Source organism: Erinaceus europaeus, chromosome 22, assembly GCF_950295315.1.
Source record: "Erinaceus europaeus chromosome 22, mEriEur2.1, whole genome shotgun sequence".
NCBI classification, from domain to species: Eukaryota; Metazoa; Chordata; class Mammalia; order Eulipotyphla; family Erinaceidae; genus Erinaceus; species Erinaceus europaeus.
Genome location: NC_080183.1, coordinates 2,235,165 through 2,252,126, shown reverse-complemented (window position 1 = coordinate 2,252,126; position 16,962 = coordinate 2,235,165). Strand labels below are relative to the sequence as shown.

At 49.0% G+C, this 16,962-nt stretch overlaps 1 protein-coding gene across 2 annotated transcripts in view; it reads right to left on the bottom strand.

Annotated features, from left to right (window-relative positions):
- Positions 1-16,962, bottom strand: part of VRK1 (VRK serine/threonine kinase 1) — a 49,728-nt gene that overhangs the window by 8,224 nt on the left and 24,542 nt on the right. For both annotated transcript variants that reach the window (XM_060181022.1, XM_007518329.3), the window contains exons 6-12: positions 16,752-16,860; positions 16,559-16,651; positions 13,466-13,598; positions 12,596-12,716; positions 12,253-12,311; positions 9,942-10,120; positions 1,436-1,526 (exon numbers count right to left, since the gene is read on the bottom strand). In XM_060181022.1, coding sequence (XP_060037005.1) covers positions 1,436-1,526; positions 9,942-10,120; positions 12,253-12,311; positions 12,596-12,716; positions 13,466-13,598; positions 16,559-16,651; positions 16,752-16,860 — 785 coding nt within the window. The remainder of the gene's footprint in view (positions 1-1,435; positions 1,527-9,941; positions 10,121-12,252; positions 12,312-12,595; positions 12,717-13,465; positions 13,599-16,558; positions 16,652-16,751; positions 16,861-16,962) is intronic.

Sequence of the window (16,962 nt, the reverse complement as noted above, 5' to 3'; positions counted from 1 at the left end):
TTCTATATTTCTTTCTTAAAAACCCTCAAATGTAATAATGTGCCTTCTTCAAGTTACTCTATGCTGGAGAATGCATGCACATATATATACATGCACACACACACACCTACCTATATATGGCTTTCTTTGCCCCCACTTCATTTTATTTTATTTCATTTTCTGGCTGGAAGCAGTGACATCTTACCAGCCCAGGTAGAATTTCCCTATGTTGTTATAATATTTAGACAGCAGAATGCATTAGCTAGCCTTAGACTTTGTTCCCTACAATGGGGGAACAAACATCTTTCAAGTAAAACAATTCAGCTTCTCTGAGTAAATGAGAGTAAGATTGTTCTTTATCCTTTCCAACATAAAAAGTCTGGATTGTTCTTAAATTGGTGTGATGAGGTCTACTCTTTTCACATTAAGGGAGAAAACCGGCTTTCTGACAGACAAACCCCACCTGTAAAGAGTTAATGTCAGGACCACGGACTAAAATCGGGGCGGGAAAAGCCTTTTGCACCCTCGCAGCAGAGGAACAGCATCTAGGCGGCAAGAGGAAGAGCTCTGGGCTCACTCCTCCGCGCCCCGTGAGGAGCCACCTCAGGTGGGGGGGGGGGGGGTGCGTCGCTTTGGGCGAAGCCAGTGCCTCAGTGGCTCTAACAGTGAGGACCTGTCCCGAGCTCGAGTCGCGCATTCTTCAACTCACGGACGTCTGAAAGCTAAGAAAGCCGGTCTGCACACAGGCTCCTGGCAGGCTTCCACCCCCACTCGCTCAGAGCAGCTGAGAGCCAGGCTTTACGGGCCTGTGTCTGGGGCAGGCTAACCGGGGCGAGGGGGCACCGGGGGGATGCAGGGTGGCAGGAGAGGGGACGCGCCCACGGGCCTGTGTCTGGGGCAGGCTAACCGGGGCGAGGGGGCACAGGGGGGATGCAGGGTGGCAGGAGGGGACGCGCCCACCAGCCGCTTCAGAGACCTGGCCTCTAGAGCACAGTCCCTCCGGAGACCCTAAGCACTCTCTCGGGAAACGCCCCGAGACTCGTCAGAAGCAAAGACGTCGAGAGACGTGGAAGCCTCCACAGTGAGAGAAGGAAGGTCATGGACACCGCCAGCCCCGCTCAGCAGGAAACTCGGGCTGCGTTGAGCTCTTCCCCTCACAAGTCAAGAACTTTCTGGACCGGGGAGACGCCACAAAGGAGCGCGGGAGCTGCCCGGCTCCAAGACCGGCCGGGCTAAGGGTCCTGGTCTGCAGGCCCAGCCCCGCGACCATGTGGTGGGGCCCGGGGGTCCATGTGCAAAGCAGCGCCGCTGTGAATGGCGAGTAACACCACGTGGGGACACACAACACCGGGAAGGACAAACACGCCGTCTCGTGGCATCTTCTACCAGAAAATCAGAAAGTCGCGGCCACGGCGGAAAGCAATGTCGCTGCATTTTGCGCAGCTGCTCAACTTACGGGTTTGCATGGCCTCCCGGGGGCGCGGGTGGGAGCACTCCACGTCTTCCACACTAGATTCAGTGTCTTCCTGCTTTTCTCTCTTCCGCTTCTTACATCCAAACACGTGAAAGAGAAAGATAGGGGTTGGTGGTGAGAGAGGGGACTATGGAGCGAGACACTCACTAGCACTACCAGTCTGCAGCGCTGGGTCGACACCCGGTCCGGACGGCTCCACACGGCACCGGCTCCCCGAGTTTGGTGTCACCACCCGTGCCGACCGATGTTCCCTCTTCTCCCCATTTGAAAGTGAGGTGTGCGGGTGTGTGTGTCCTGGGGTCTGAGGTGTGCAGGTGTGTGTGTCCTGGGGTCCGAGGTGTGCGGGTGTGTGTGTCCTGGGGTCCGAGGTGTGCGGGTGTGTGTGTCCTGGGGTCCGAGGTGTGCGGGTGTGTGTGTCCTGGGGTCTGAGGTGTGCGGGTGTGTGTGTCCTGGGGTCTGAGGTGTGCGGGTGTGTGTGTCCTGGGGTCTGAGGTGTGCGGGTGTGTGTGTCCTGGGGTCTGAGGTGTGCGGGTGTGTGTGTCCTGGGGTCTGAGGTGTGCGGGTGTGTGTGTCCTGGGGTCCGAGGTGTGCGGGTGTGTGTGTCCTGGGGGTATGCTCGACAACTGGCAGCTGAATGGCTTGCCCCATATATTACACCTGGCTGCCCCCTCAAGGTTGGTAGTCAAGTTTTCTTCGTGAAATCAACATAGTAAACTATTGATCCTTTTTTTTTTTTTCTTTTTGCTAAAAGTGCTGTGAACCTTATTGTAAAAGAAGTTCTCCTAAGGACAGGGGTAGCGAGCAGAAGATTATGCAGAGACTCTCAAGCCTGAGGCTTCCAAGTCCCAGGTGTGACCCCCACGCCACCCACCATAAGCTGAGCTGAGCAGTGCTCTGGTGTGGGAGAAAGTCCTCTTAAAGAGACCAGGTGAGGTTTCCCAGCACTGGCTCAGGCCTTTCTTACGACCTCAGTGCTTGTTTGCAGTCGAGAGCTAGCTAACTTACGCTCTGCCACCAGCAGGTCCTCCCAAATGCTCAGTTCCTCCCTTTTTATTAAGCTCTGTCACTACAAGGCTTTCTAAGTCAGCCACCTGGTCCTATGTGATGTCTGCGAATGACTTCACATCTTTCTGTAGACAACAAACGACAGGACAGCATCAGTGACAGACACATTTAGAACTCTGCGTGTCTCCTGGAGCCTTCTCCCAGGCCGTCGCCAGCTTAAGTGTGTCAAAATCCAGGTTGCGACTCCAGGTTTCTCCAGGCCACCCAGGACAAGCCTTAATCTCTTGGGAGCTCACCAGACAAAAAAAGTCACAGACCCACAACATCGGCGATCACCGCCTGAGACTTCCTGTTCTGGGCCGCTCTGGACGCAGCTCACAGGAGCAGGGTGCCGACTGAGCACGCAGCCCCTCTTCCTAGTGACAAGCACGGCTCCTGTTCTGAAGAGATCGACGCTGGAGCGATCCGCTCGGCTCACCGCGTTACCTACACACCTCCCAACAGCCAGAGCCGCTACTATCTGCGCATTCAAGTTAACCTCACTGCCGGAAAGCCTTCTGAAGGTGGCTGAGGAGGGACCAGAACTCGAGGCACCCGCCGGGTCCCTCCAGAGACGGCTTCGCACACGTGAAAGTGACAGCTCGGCTCGGCCTCCAGAAGCTTCTGGGGGCTTCCGCTTGGCAGCTCTGTCCAGTGAGGGGACTGCAACTTCACGGAACCGACGAGAGGCGGGGAGAGCACCTTCCACCTTTCTTTTCCAAAGTGTTGCTTCGTGATTACCATCTAGACCCTGCTGGGCTGAACAGATTGGCTCGATAATTACATACAATGACAGCAGCGGGCAGGTAACCCTCGGCTGGCACGGGGCAGCTCCCCTGTGAGAACTTCCCTATGCAAAGCGCACTGATGGAGCGCGCTCGGTACGACTCTGCTGCCGAGCCTCCACGGTCAGCGTGTCGGCAGATCTGTGATGCATTAGGCAGGGATAAACACAGACACTTTGGTTTGCCTGGACCCAAATTGAGGAGGAATATCTGTGCGAGATTGCTTTCCTCCCAGGACCGGATGCGTTCCCCGGCTCTCGGAGCGTAGAGGGAGCTCGCCAATCCACACTGCCCCAGCGTCTCGTGCATTCACCTTGTTTTCAAGCTTATTTAATAAAAAGGCACTTTCTTCGTCTCCATGCAGGTAAACTGCATGGGAGTCAAAATCAGACAGTATTCAACCGACAAAAGAAACACCTGTGCTTTCAGGAGTGCATGCTGGGTAAAGTGCTGAGTGTCACCAGCCTCGCTCGGCGGGCATCTCCCGCCTGGCACCTCCCGCCTGGCGATCCTAACGATGTGGGCGGTCAGGACAGAAGAGACCAAGGGCCGACGGGCTGAGACCAGCTAGCTTAGAGACCCTTCAAGTTGAACACTATCCAAGTCTGCTGTTCATTTCACAAAGTGACAGCGAAAATCCCTCCTGGCTTCCTCTCACGGGTCCTTCCTGGGGGCGTCACGTCACTGTGTCATCCGCGTGTCTGATTCAACCTCGGCTCCGTGAACAGAAAACCTCACACGGTGACTGTGCTGATCTCTGCTCTTGCTGCACGCCACGCCTGCTCTCCCGGGCATCTCAACTTGCCCTCCCATCAGTAAAGGGAATTACCAGGGAGGATGCACAGGGTCAGTTGTGAGATAAACCTGGGACCGAGTGTCCTCTGGCTCTGGCACAGCCGACACGTGTGCAGAGAACTGGGTTTCTTTCAGAGGGCACTAGTGTATACATTACAGTGTAATCTTGACGTTTTCAGATCTGTTAGGCTAAAACGGAGCTAATCAGCAGCTTCTCACTTCCGATTTAGAAACAGGAAGACAGGCCAGCTAGACTCATGTGGACTGTTAGTTTACCAATAGTCTAACTGCACGTCAGAGACCAGTCGTGGCCTCAGAGCTGTTCCAATAGAAAAGCAAACATACAGGCTGGGAAAAGAGCTCACTTGGGGTGGTACTGCTGTGACGTGGGCATGCTGGAGCCCAGCCCCCACTGCACTGAAGGAAGCGCTCTCTCTCTCTCTCTCTCTCTCTCTCTCTCTCTACCTCTCTGTTTCCGTCTGCAAATGCCAGCCTGGTGTGCTAAAGCCCAGGTGGACAGACTCTCAGTGCGTTGTCAGAGCTCCTTCCACAGAACAGGCCTCCTCGCGGCAGACTTCCAGGGTACGAGTCTGGCACTGATGAGTAAGGGAAGCTTCCCCTGACGCTGAGCACACACGAGTGGAAGGTCTGAAGCCCTGTAGGAAACCAGCTGAAAGGTCCAGGCTTGGTTCTTCCTAAACGAATGTCCGGTGTGGCTGCCATTGTCGGCCCGACATCGACTGCGTCTAGATGCAAAACCACTGAGGTTCGGGGCTTTTTTGGGTTTGGTTTGTTTTGCACAGAAGCTAAACTTCAAAGATAAGCATATTTCAGGTTGTCGTGGCTCTCAGCTATGTCTGCATTTGCACAATAAAATTGTCTGAGAAATGTCTTTTTCTTTTTAATCTGGGGCCACCCCAGCTGCTTCTGATTTCTGGCTCAGGGCACAGAGCTCCTGCTCCTGCTCCTGCTCCTGCCTCTGCCCCTGCCTCACTAAGGCCCCCCACCCCGCCGCAGGCATCGATGCACAGTGGCCCCTCCCTCTCCACACAGGCCAACAGCAGCAAGAGCAGCTTCCCTAGTCAAAGCTCTCACTCCTCACCTGAAGCCACAGGAAGAGATGATGCCTGAAGCGAAAGGTGTGTCAAATCAACAGGGAAACAGGCTTTCCAACACAGACTATTAAAATAAGACATTCAACAACAAAAAATAGGAATTCCAAATTCTAAGGACAATCACACAACCAAAAGAAAATATTAAGCTGAAACTGAAGAGCTAATAACTTTGTCAAAAGAGCCAATGGAAAAAAAAAATGTCTGAATTACTATCCTCAGAGACTTGGGAGAGGAGTAGAGAGAGAGAGAAACCACCTCTCTTAAAAGATGAAACACAGAACAATGAAACCACTGAGCTAGAGGCCCACCAAGCCAACCGGAACAGCGTCATGAAGAAGAGTGGAGAGCGGTGGGAGAAGATGGCATAGTCTTTGCAGAGACTCTCATGTCTGAACCTCCAAGTCCCAGGCTCAACCACCAAACCACCACAAGCCAGAGCTTAGCAGTGCTCTGGTTATGAATACATACACACACACACACACACACATACATACATACACACACACAGTTGAGGAAATAGTTAAGTAATATGGAGACAAGAAGCTAGATCCTTAAATCCCCAGGTTCATGGAACACAAGCTCCAGAGGGAGAGGGAGAAAGCAGAGACGATGGAACAACGTAATCACATAATGAGAGGATAAAAATCTTACGAGTTCTTTAGAGACTGGCATTAGCTCTTTCGACAAAAGGGCCCACGGATTAATGATATGGTTGAATAAAGGTTTAAAACACACACACCACAACACCTACCTATACTAATTCTGGTGAGGTGTAGAATGTCAAAGCATAAAGAGGAGAAGTAAGAAACCTTGAGAGTGGGAAATATATACATCTGACAAAAAACAGAACATCGAAACAGGATTGTATATTCAGATTAAGAGCTAACTCCCTGTGCCATGAATTGCCCTCAGATGGAGCAGAGTAGAGATACCTTCAGATTTTCCAGAATACAAATCACAGACTTTGGTCAGAGAACTTCCAGAACACATCCTGAAAAATAAAGCCAAGAGAGAGAGAGAGAAAAAAAAAAGGCAATGCAAGGAGAAAAAAAGTGGGAATAAAAATCCGACTTTTGGTTACCTCCATAGTACTTAGAAAATGTAGTGAATCCAAGGACAACAGCTTAAGACGGTGACTGAAAGGTCAACACGTGTGATGCGTGTGTGCCCGTGCTGCGAGCCCCTGGCAAGCCAAGAGCAAGCAGGTGACACGAGAAGTGGGGCAGCGTGCGGCACCCCCGAGGACCCGCACGGAGTGTGTGCACCAGCTCAAGGAAGGCAGAACTGCAGAGGGGCCGCCCCCGGGACCCGCTGGACCCACGTCCAGAGACGAGGCCCTTTGGGGTGGCCTGGCAAGCAACTCACTCACAGCCCGTCAAGGAAACAGCTAACGGAAGTCTTTGGGCCTCTTCTCTTGCTGAGCTCTCGCCAGTAAATTAAGCTGTTCGTAACCCACATGGGACAGGGAGGAATTCTTTAAGGGTGGAAGTCTACGTGTTATTGATCTAGCCCCAGGGACCTAGCCTAGACCAGGTACATAAATGAGGCCTTAAGCATAACTGTCAGCTGCTGACGTAAGAGTGCATACTGAATCCAGTAACTGTTGGGACCCTTCTGTCAGATTCTAATCAAAGTGCTTAGTTTTAATCAACAAAGCGTCTCTCTGGCTGGGTAGTCTTGCCTGCGCGTGTGTACAGTGTTTTCGCTTTGTCTTGCCGACCAGGGCACTGCTCAGCCCCAGCTACTGGAGCTGCCAGAGACCTCAGTGCCTCGCCAACGCAAGGTGGTCCTGGGCACCACCGCGGGACTGCCCCCGCCCCCACCAAGCACTTCTTAGGGCAGATTTCCTCAGCTTCATGTCATACCCTATGAAGGAAAACTCTCAAGTTACTGAGGCTAAAAACACTTCCAAGTGGGTCCACTCATTTTTCACTCTAGTTGTCAAACAGACTGTACTGTAATTAATTATGGCAGTTATGAAGAACAGGAGCCTCGTTTCACTACATTGTTGATTGATTTTTTTTTTCCTGTAGTCACCAGAGCTTCACTGTTTCAGATAGAGACAGAGGGAGAAGAGGGAGGAGGGGGGAGAGAGAGATGCCATAGCAACCAGACTCTCTGTTCAAGCCTGAGGTGTGCACATGAGGTGGGCTACCATGCCACCCTGTTGATCAATTCTGAAAAGCTTCTACCACAATGGGAGCCTCTTAGGAACACGAAGAGAATCGTGTGCTCATTTATAAGCCTATCCCTTTCCAAAAAACATGAGCCTCAGACATGTAGAGACCACACACTTAGAAAAATTAAAAGAGTGGTCCAGGAGGTGGCGCAGTGGATAAAGTGCTTAATCTTCAAGCGTGAGGTCCTGAGTTCAAGCCCTGGCAGCACATGTACCAGAGTGACGTCTGGTTCTTTCTCTCTCTCTCTCCTCCTATCTTTCTCATCAATAAATAAAATCTTTAAAAAAAAAAAAAAAAAAAAAAGGAAAGAAAAATTAAAAGAAAGTATGACAAAGGAAAAGCAGTGGAGAAAATGCACTAATGATGAGGCCAAGCACAGATTCTGTTATTAAGCACTGCATTTAGCTCGGAGCTTCCTGGTCACAAAAGCAAAAAAAGACATCTTGATTAGATATTCCTTACGGGGGGGGGGGGGGTGAGTCCCACCTTTCCAGCCAGTGGAGCCCCTCATATATTTTAAAAATATGGGCAATTATAATTCATTTGAAGAAAATGCTTTGGGACTTAAAAGGAAAGAAAAGTTGTAGTTGTTTAAAGGACTGAGCAGACCTAACTTTTTCACTTTACAAAAAGTGCAAGTTCAAGAAGACAAAAAGCTCATCACTGTGCTATGGCTGTCAGACTGCTCCCCGTCTGCCCGCCCCTGCTTTTCTTGATTTCTTTCTGATGAAAACACGAGCCCTGCTTCAGATGGGAGGAGGTGACAAACTACGAAAGGAGACCTCCAAACCGCTGGGCTTGGTAGGAGCTGTTTTTCTCTCTCAACGAAGCTTTACAGCACATAGGGGAGGTGCGCGAGGAGACGCCCAAGGACGCGGGACAATCGCCAGGTCACAGATGTTAGCTCTGCGGCAGACTGACTAGTCAGCGGTAAAGTCAGCCAGCCTGCAGAAACCCAATCTCCCCCAGCACGAGGCCCGAACAGCGGTGATCTCTACAGCAAAGGGGCCGGCGAGGGACAAGTTCTCACGGCAAGACATCTCTCCCTCTCCACCAGCAGAATGTGAGAGAAAAACACCCTACAAGCTAGCTATAAATATTAACGTCAAGAAAGAAATCTGGCCCCAACGAGAAGACGCATGTGGGACGCCTATACACACGTGGAGCTCTTAGCTTCCGGCATAACTGGGAAGGTTCACTTAACCTTCCTTTTTCTTATTTGTCTTCATGTCCAAGCCCACTGTGGCTTTTAGCACACTTACCCACAGAAATGAGGCTGATGCAGTTGAGACAAAGCTCAGCAAAAAGCTGTATGTAGACATCTACCTATAATTTCAGATCCTGTGATGAAATCATAGAAACCTACTGTTCGCTTAAAAAAGAAAAATATGAAAATCCCAGTCCAATTCCAAACTGCCAATTTCCTTTGCGATTAAAAAGAAAGACAAAAGCCTTTTAGCATGTCGCTTGCCTTACAGAGAAGGTTGCTTTTCAATCCTAGTTTGGAGGATGAGATCTCCAAAAGAAGCTATTAGGAGTCACAGTCGACAGCAGTGAAAGCACTAGTGGTACAGAAATGCACTTTTGTGCCTTACCCGCAGAAAGGCGGGTGACAGTTCATTTAAATGATTCCAAATAGTAAGATACACCAGTAGTGTGACTACCAAAAACAGTCAGCAACTTAGTATAAACACGTGAAGTTTCAGTTCTGAAATGATGCCAGGAGTTACTCACACGCCCATAGATGCACTAACGCTTCACACTGTCCTCCAAAACCTTGAGGCTCTCAGTGTATGACGAAGCTTCACTAACAAGCCTTCAGAGTAGAGCAATGGTCAAGTGGCAAGTGCACCACACTTACACAGATGGAAACCTTCAAATCATATTTCACAGAACACTTTTTAACTAGGAAGCACTTTGGCCACACTAGCAAAGAAGGAGAAAGAAGCCAACCACCTCCATGGAACGACCTGACAGCAAAAACACGCAGCTGTGAGCGGATGCCTCCTGTCACAATCCCGCCAGGCAACAACACCTCGAGTCAGAAACTTTTGTTTTATTTTTTTATTTCCTTATGCTGTCCTTGTTGTTTTATTGTTGTAGTTGTTGTTATTGATGTTGTCGTTGTTGGATAGGACAGAGAGAAATGGAGAGAGGAAGAGAAGACAGAGGGGGAGAGAAAGACAGACACCCGCAGACCTGCTTCACCGCCTGGGAAGCGACTCCCCTGCAGGTGGGGAGCCGGGGGATCGAACCGGGATCCTTCTGCCGGTCCTTGCTCCTTACGCTTTGTGCCATCTGCACTTAACCCGCTGCGCTACCGCCCAACTCCCCTAGAAACTTTTTTAGGAAAAAAAAAAAGAGCCTGCTACTAGGTAGAGGAAACACAGAGCGAGAGTCCCTTTCCTACTGCCCTCGGTCCATTTTCCTGAGTAATGGGGATGAGACACTGACTCGCCTAGCGATCTGCTATGATTTTCTTTACCGAGTCACTAAAGTTTCGAGAATTAGTATCTGTTGCAATGAGAATCACAGGAAGCCCAAAGGATGATTCCGTGACCAAATTCACCTTTGCCGGCGCTTCGGCTTTCAGACCCCCGTTCTCCACGACACGCAAGTCCAGTTTACCGTCGTCCTCACTCCCGCAGGCTTTCAGTCCTCGCAGAAGAATCTGCCGCAAATCTTGATAAGAGGGTTTCTCAGCATAGTCCAGTAACTTCACTGTTTCCAGATACTTAGCAATTTCACCTGAAAGATGAATAAGACATTTTGCAATTTGAGAAACCATAAATAAAACATATTCACCACAAGTAAGAAATCAAGGTTACCGTAATATTAGGATGCAAACAGACATAATGCTGAGGCTTTTTTCAATGTCTCCTTCAATAAAAGCATTTTAGACCTTAGGGATTGTCAGGATAAGTTAAATAAAAACGTATTTTGAAATCCTATGTAAGACATTTTTGTTACTGAGAGACAAAATCATAGGAGTAATACTTAAAACAATCGCTGTGGTTCTAGGCTATAAACGTATCAAAGTGCCTAAAGATTATGATGTAAAATGTCCTTAAGTACAATGGCTAAAGAAGCTGATCTTTTTATCTGAGAAGTTATTTGTTCTGTAGAAGATAGCTACAGTGCTCATTAAATAAGAAGTCAAATATTCCAAAGACAGGTTGGGGGAGAAGGAAGGAAGGAAGGAAGGAAGGGAGGGAGGGAGGAAGGCTGACTTCTGAATGGAAAGGGTTAACTGTACATGGAGGTAAAGCCCGTGACTACGAACAAGACAGCACCCAGCACCCGTAGAGAAGCCCAACGCGTCTGTGGGAAAGCTGGCGGGAGGGGACGTGTAGTAGGACAAGGTCACAGGACTAGGTAAACGTAAGAGTCTATTCCGTTTCTCCGACCAGCAGCAGGCAGTGAGAAAGTGCTATTTCTAAAGGGTTTACCAGGCTGGTGAGATAAATGTGGTAGTGCACAGGGCGTGCGAGAGGCCCCAGGTTCAAGCCCTGGCGCTGCATATGCCACAGCTCAGGGATGGCCTGGCATGTCTCTCTCTCCTGAAAATTACTATGTTCATTAAAAATGCAAACAGAAACATCACAACACCAGAAAGTGTCAAGCCCAGTGAAAGGTGCTCGTGACTTTTTTTTTTTGCAGAGAAAGCAATAAAAGACCGCTGAGAGGAGCTCAGTGAGAGCCATCAAGTGGAGGGTGACCACGTGGGCAGGAAGATGCCGCTCCCCGCTCCCCGCCCCCGCCCCCGCCCCCGGGGTGCGGGAGACACCGGCCCCTCCTCATCTAGATCCACACACAGCCACCAGCGGTGAGGGGCTACACACCTGCGGCCGACAAGACTGGACGCAGCTCGAAAGCGGGACAGACACAGATATAATGGAAGGGGGTGCACTGACAGAAACGGGGACAGGCAGACTGCTGGGCATCGCTGGCTTCTGAAGATCAAGTATGTAGCACGAGGCAGAGTGAATCACGCAGCATCCGACACCAAAGAGGCTGCCCCCACCCCCCGCCCCCGTCTCAGCCCCAGGGGAGGGGCCGGTGTCTCCCCCACCCGGTGAGGAGATGGCTTTCCCTGCACCAGGTCCACACCAAAGCACCACGGACAGCGCCCAGGAGGTGGAACAGTGCCTTCTCCTCCTTCCCTCCCTCCTCTCTCAAAACACAGAGTAAAGACTGGGGTGGTGTCACGCATGTGCCGGGCCTCCCCAGCACTCCCCAGCTGCCCCCCAGCACTGCGTCAAAAGGGTTCACCGTGAAACTGCCACGTGCAGAGCTGCTGCTCTCATCCCAGTAACCGCTCTGCGTCAGACCATCATCCCGTGCACTTCCATTATAAACATTTACTTCGTATTCAGGGCAGCTGAAAACCAAAAAGCAGGGGCAGCGGTGGTGGTGCACCAGATTAAGTTACAGTGAGCGAGGACCTGGGTTTGAGCCCCCGGTCCCCACCTGCAGGAGGGAAGCTTGATGAGTGGTGAAGCAGGGCTGCAGGTGTCTCTCTGTCTCTCCCTCTCTATCTCTCCTTTCTTCTCAATTTCTAGTTATCTCTATCCAACAAATACAGATGCTAAAAAAACAACTAAAAATAAAAACCAATTATGCAGCTGTAAGAACGACCTTCACGATGACGAAAAGGACATGAATGAAGGAATGAAATCTGGCTCCGTCCCAGAAACAAGCTCCAGTGTTCATGTGGCCCAGTTCTGAGAAGGGAAGTGATTTTTCATGACAGCAGAACACACACACTGGTCACACTTTCAAGCACCTACAGTCTTACACTGAGGCACAGTCCACAAGCATCACAGCTGCTTTTCTCCCAGAAAACAAACCGCTGCAGGCATTCAGGAGTCTTTTCCTACCTGGCTTGTTTTTCTCGGGAAAACATTTGTCCATCAGACCAGCAATATTTTCTCTGAATCTGTTGAAAAGTAAAGAATGAGTCACCACTTCAAGCTCGATGCCACAGGAAACTGATATTTCACTGGAGGGACTAGCGCAGTAAGTGACTCCTACGTCCTAGCGAGGCGTAGCCAGTCTTCTAAAACAAACTCAAGTCGACTAAGCCGCACTGCTTAGCCAGCGCTCTCTCACTTTCACAGTAGTCTCAGCGAAAACAAGACTTCCTGTCAAGACACCCTGACTCAGACACAGCTGCCCCATGATGGTTTTGTCCTCAGTAGTTGACTGTAAGTTTGCCTTTACCTGATTTTGGAATCTCTGACATAGTTGGGATCTTCTAGGTTGTCCTCCCAGGGAAGCCGGCCACAAAGCCACTGGATCATGCAGTAGCCAAGGATTTCCAAGTCTCCACGTCTCGAAGGAGCTACAGACAAAAAGTGCAGGTGAGACAGGGATCCGCGTACAGGAACTGGAGAGCAGGAAGGCAGAACCGTGGGCTCCGCTGTGCTGTTCCCCAACAACTCGACTGACTGCGCTTAGCCTAAGTACCGGGGTACGAAGAGAACACGGAAATTCGCCTCCGATGAATAATTCAAAACCCAAACTCTAGAGTTTCAAGCTGTGACTATTAGCCTAGGTGATAAATTATAAGACACATTTAACATTGTCCTTGGAAAACCTGAAGACATTTTAAAAAAAAAAAAAACTAGCTATTAAGAGGCCAGGTAATTGGGGATTGTAGCTATTCTGTACTGCTGGACACAGAGACAGCATAGATACTTAAAAAAAAAAAAAAAAAGGAAATGTAGTGACAAAATAGCTACCATAGAGCTGTAGCTACAGAAGGGAAAGGCTTTTCAATTTTTTGGAGGAGAGAGCATAACGGCTGTGCAGATAGCCTCTCCTGTCTGAGGGCTCACAAGTCCCAGGTTTAAGCCCCACAACAGCACAGGCCAGAGCTGAGCGACGCTCAGGTGAAGAAAGAAAGAGAGAAACCTTCACTCTCGTGCTGCAGCATCTTTGGGGGGCTGGGGACACAACTGTGGAATCCAGCCTGTCCCTCTGTCTCCATTCCACCTGGCTTGCTGAGCCCTTCTTACGCGGGCAGGACTGAGAGCTGTGGGGGCTCTGCCTAGACACCAGCGCCTCGCTCCCTGCGCACTGTTGACCTACCTGCGCCCTTGTGTGCGTCGATGCTGGTGAACTGAATGGTGCCGTCGTGACATCTCTTGGGGTCTTCCTTGTACTCTTTGTGGAGCCCCTCTGGGCAGTACCGATACGCGAGGCCATAATCTACCAGGTACACCTGGGGAGGCGAGCACCAGAGCCAAGTCAGCAGGACCAAGCGTGTATTCTCTAACGCCCAGAAACACAACACTGCCAACTGACTGTGGGCTCATCTGGGACACCACAGCGCCCCAACTGTGGCCAGTACTTAATTCAGCACCCTGACTGTGGCCAGTACTTAATTCAGAGTACTTGTTCTTTAAAATGTAAGTGCCTATGACCCGGCACTCCCACTCTGAGGCGTGTACCCAGCGGACACTCAGCTCTAATTAGAAGGGACAGGTGCAGCCCTGTGCGCTCAGCTGCGCTGCTCACAACAGCCCGAGAATGGGCGCAGCCTCGGTGCCCGTCAGCAGGTGACCAGCAAAAGAAGCGGTGGGGTCTCTACTCCATGAATATCACTCTGTGACCAAAATAAAAGATGCTATTGTGTCCTTTGGGGCAAACTGGGTAGAACTAGAGGTGACTCTGCTTAGTGAAACAAGTAAAGAGATGGGGGAAAAAGTAAAAAGATGAAAGACAACTACCAGATGGTTTCACTCAGATGTGGAGTCTAGAGATCTGACTTACATGAACTTGCCAAAAAAAAAAAAAAAAAAAATCCACCGAAAACAACAGAAGCAGCAAACTGTAAGACTTATGAGAACTATAGGGTTCTCTTTGGGAGGTTAGGTAGGGATATGGAAATTTGAGGGTGGGTGTGGTGTGGAACCTGTAATTTATAATCCTGTAACAAACTATTAATAACGAATAAAAAATAAGTAAAAAAAGAAGCACTCTTTATTTTACAAACATGTCAAGTCACTATGTGGTTATACTTCAAATAATATTGCTTAACTTTACAGGCAAGTGCTATACTTCTTTTTTAATTTTTTCCCTTTTTAATATTTATTTATTTATTCCCTTTTGTTGCCCTTGTTGTTTTGTGTTGTAGTTATTATTGTGTTGCTATTGTTGGTTAGGACAGAGAAAAATGGAGACAGGAGGGGAAGACAGAGAGGGGGAGAGAAAGACAGACACCTGCAGACCTGCTTCACCACCTGTGAAGTGACTCTCCTGCAGGTGGGGAGTTGGGGCTCGAACTGGGATCCTTATGCCAGTCCTTGTGCTTTGCACCTGTGAGCTTAACCCACTGCACTACCGCCCGACTGCCAAGTGCTATACTTCTAAGTAACCTTGCCTCTTCAGCTTGAGCAAGGATTTCTCACAGAGTGGAAAAAACAAAAAAAACGAGCATAGGGTGAGAGAGACAGCATAATAGTTATGCAGAGAGACTTTTATGTGTGAAGCTCCAATATCCCAGGTTCAACCCCCCACACATCCCTAAACCAGAGTTGAGCAATGCCCTGGTATTTAAATTAAAAAAATTTTAAAAAGAGTACAAACAATCAACACTTATTGCAATCAAACTGCCACTCACTACATATGAGCTAACACAGCTGCCGTGTGACACATTCACTCTGCATTCCTGCTTCTTCCCTCAGAAAGTAACCAAGCAGCAGCTCACTTCATAAAAAGTTCACAGATCAGAACGATGATCTCAGAACTCTGAGGTTCTTACCTACACATAAGCATTCAATATCAAAGTCAAGTTTTCATAATTAATCAAATGAATCTCACATGACATCCACATCGTTGCAGGCAGATATGCCTAAGTCTGATTAGCACAGAAGCGAACAGATTTGACTTCCCATAGGCACGAAATGTCTTACAAATGTATGTATCTGGTCACAGTAGGAAACCGAAGTTAAAAATACGAGGACGGGTCTGGCACAGCCAGCCAGTAAAGAGCCTAACCCATCCAAAACGTGCTGGGGGAAGGATGGCACGTGCACAGATACTTCACATGAACAAAAGGCAGCAAGTCTCAGTCCAGGGCCGACTGAAGCGGGCTGCTTCCTCACGCACTGCCAGAGAGCCTGTCCGACTTCACTTCCCAGGGCCCTTATAGCTGAAGGCCTTGGCTGTTCCTTCTGCTGCTTGCTCCTTGCTCCTTTTTAACTTAAAAATGTCAAACACAGAAAGCTGAAAGCTGTGAGGACCTTTATGGTTTCCCACTAGCGTGCTACCGCACACCGACTTTTTCCTGCTGTATGCACAGTCCATGGAGAAGGGGAAGGAGGCGGCAGATAAACAGTAGAAAAAGGATAGCTGAAGGAAACAGGAAATACTAAGCAAGAGAAAGTGAAAGGAGGGTTTGAGGAAAAGGAAACCGAGTGTGGAGTATCAACACAAACATACATACGGTGTCTAAGTAGTCCTACCTTATGAGAGACAGAGTCCAAAGTGAGTGCACACGTGGGCTGTATTCAGACAGGGTGCAGATGTACCCATCCACCCTCCCTTACCAAAACCATGAGCACTGCTACAAGTAGACCCCACTATTCCAACTAGACTGACTCAAATCAAGGGAAAATAACATTAGCTTTTCTTCTTTCCTTAAAAAGTGAAAATGGCAAAACAAATGTATTAAACCGAAGGGGAAAAAAAAAGCATATTTGAATACCAAACACCAAGGGTATACAAATTTAGACAGCTACATTTCTGTAAACCAACTGATTTGAATGATCAACATCTTAAAACCAAATTCTTCCAAGTAACAGAACACTTACATTTGATGGATTTCTTGAACAAAGGAAATAAAAAAAATGACAAAGCAGACAGGCAAACATAATTCCTTGGTGCACTATATAATTTTAAGCTTCCACCCCCAAGTAGCTATTTGAAATTCATTTTGTATCACAAGTACTTCTTCTGAATATTATTTAGGGCAGAATAGCCAACTTGATAAAGTGCCAACAGATCACATCAAAAATGTAGAATGTTAACTAGATAAAAGTGTCAAGAAGAAATATTATTATTACCACTTCTACTTCAAAAAGTAAAACTTCTGCACGGGTTCAAAAGTTCACAGCCACCATATTTGTTTTCAAACAGTGGGTTTTAAATAGTGAAAATTAAAGCTCTCTAACTAACTACCTTGTCAGGATTCTTGTAGCTTAGAAGAAGGTTGGAGGCCTTGATGTCTGCGTGGACATACTCGTGCTCGTGAATGTATTCCAGGATATCCAGCTGTGGAGGCATCAGAGTTAGTCGGCGCAGTACCTCACACCCGCCAGCAGAGGACCAGCTGCAACACAGCCCAGCGGAACCCAGGGTGCGGTTCACATACGATTCGTAAGCTCAGCTGCAGGACAGTTTTCCGAGAAAACCTTCTGTCGTTCGCTTCGAATATTTTCTGAAGGTCACTCCCAAAACGATCCATCACCATGAACCTGTAGCTGAAGACAAACAAGGGAAAGTCAGTGAGCAGAGCACAACTTGGGAGGACCTGCCTCTCTTCTGCTCCAGCCAGAGCGGTTTCCTTCAAGGCGATGTCTGTG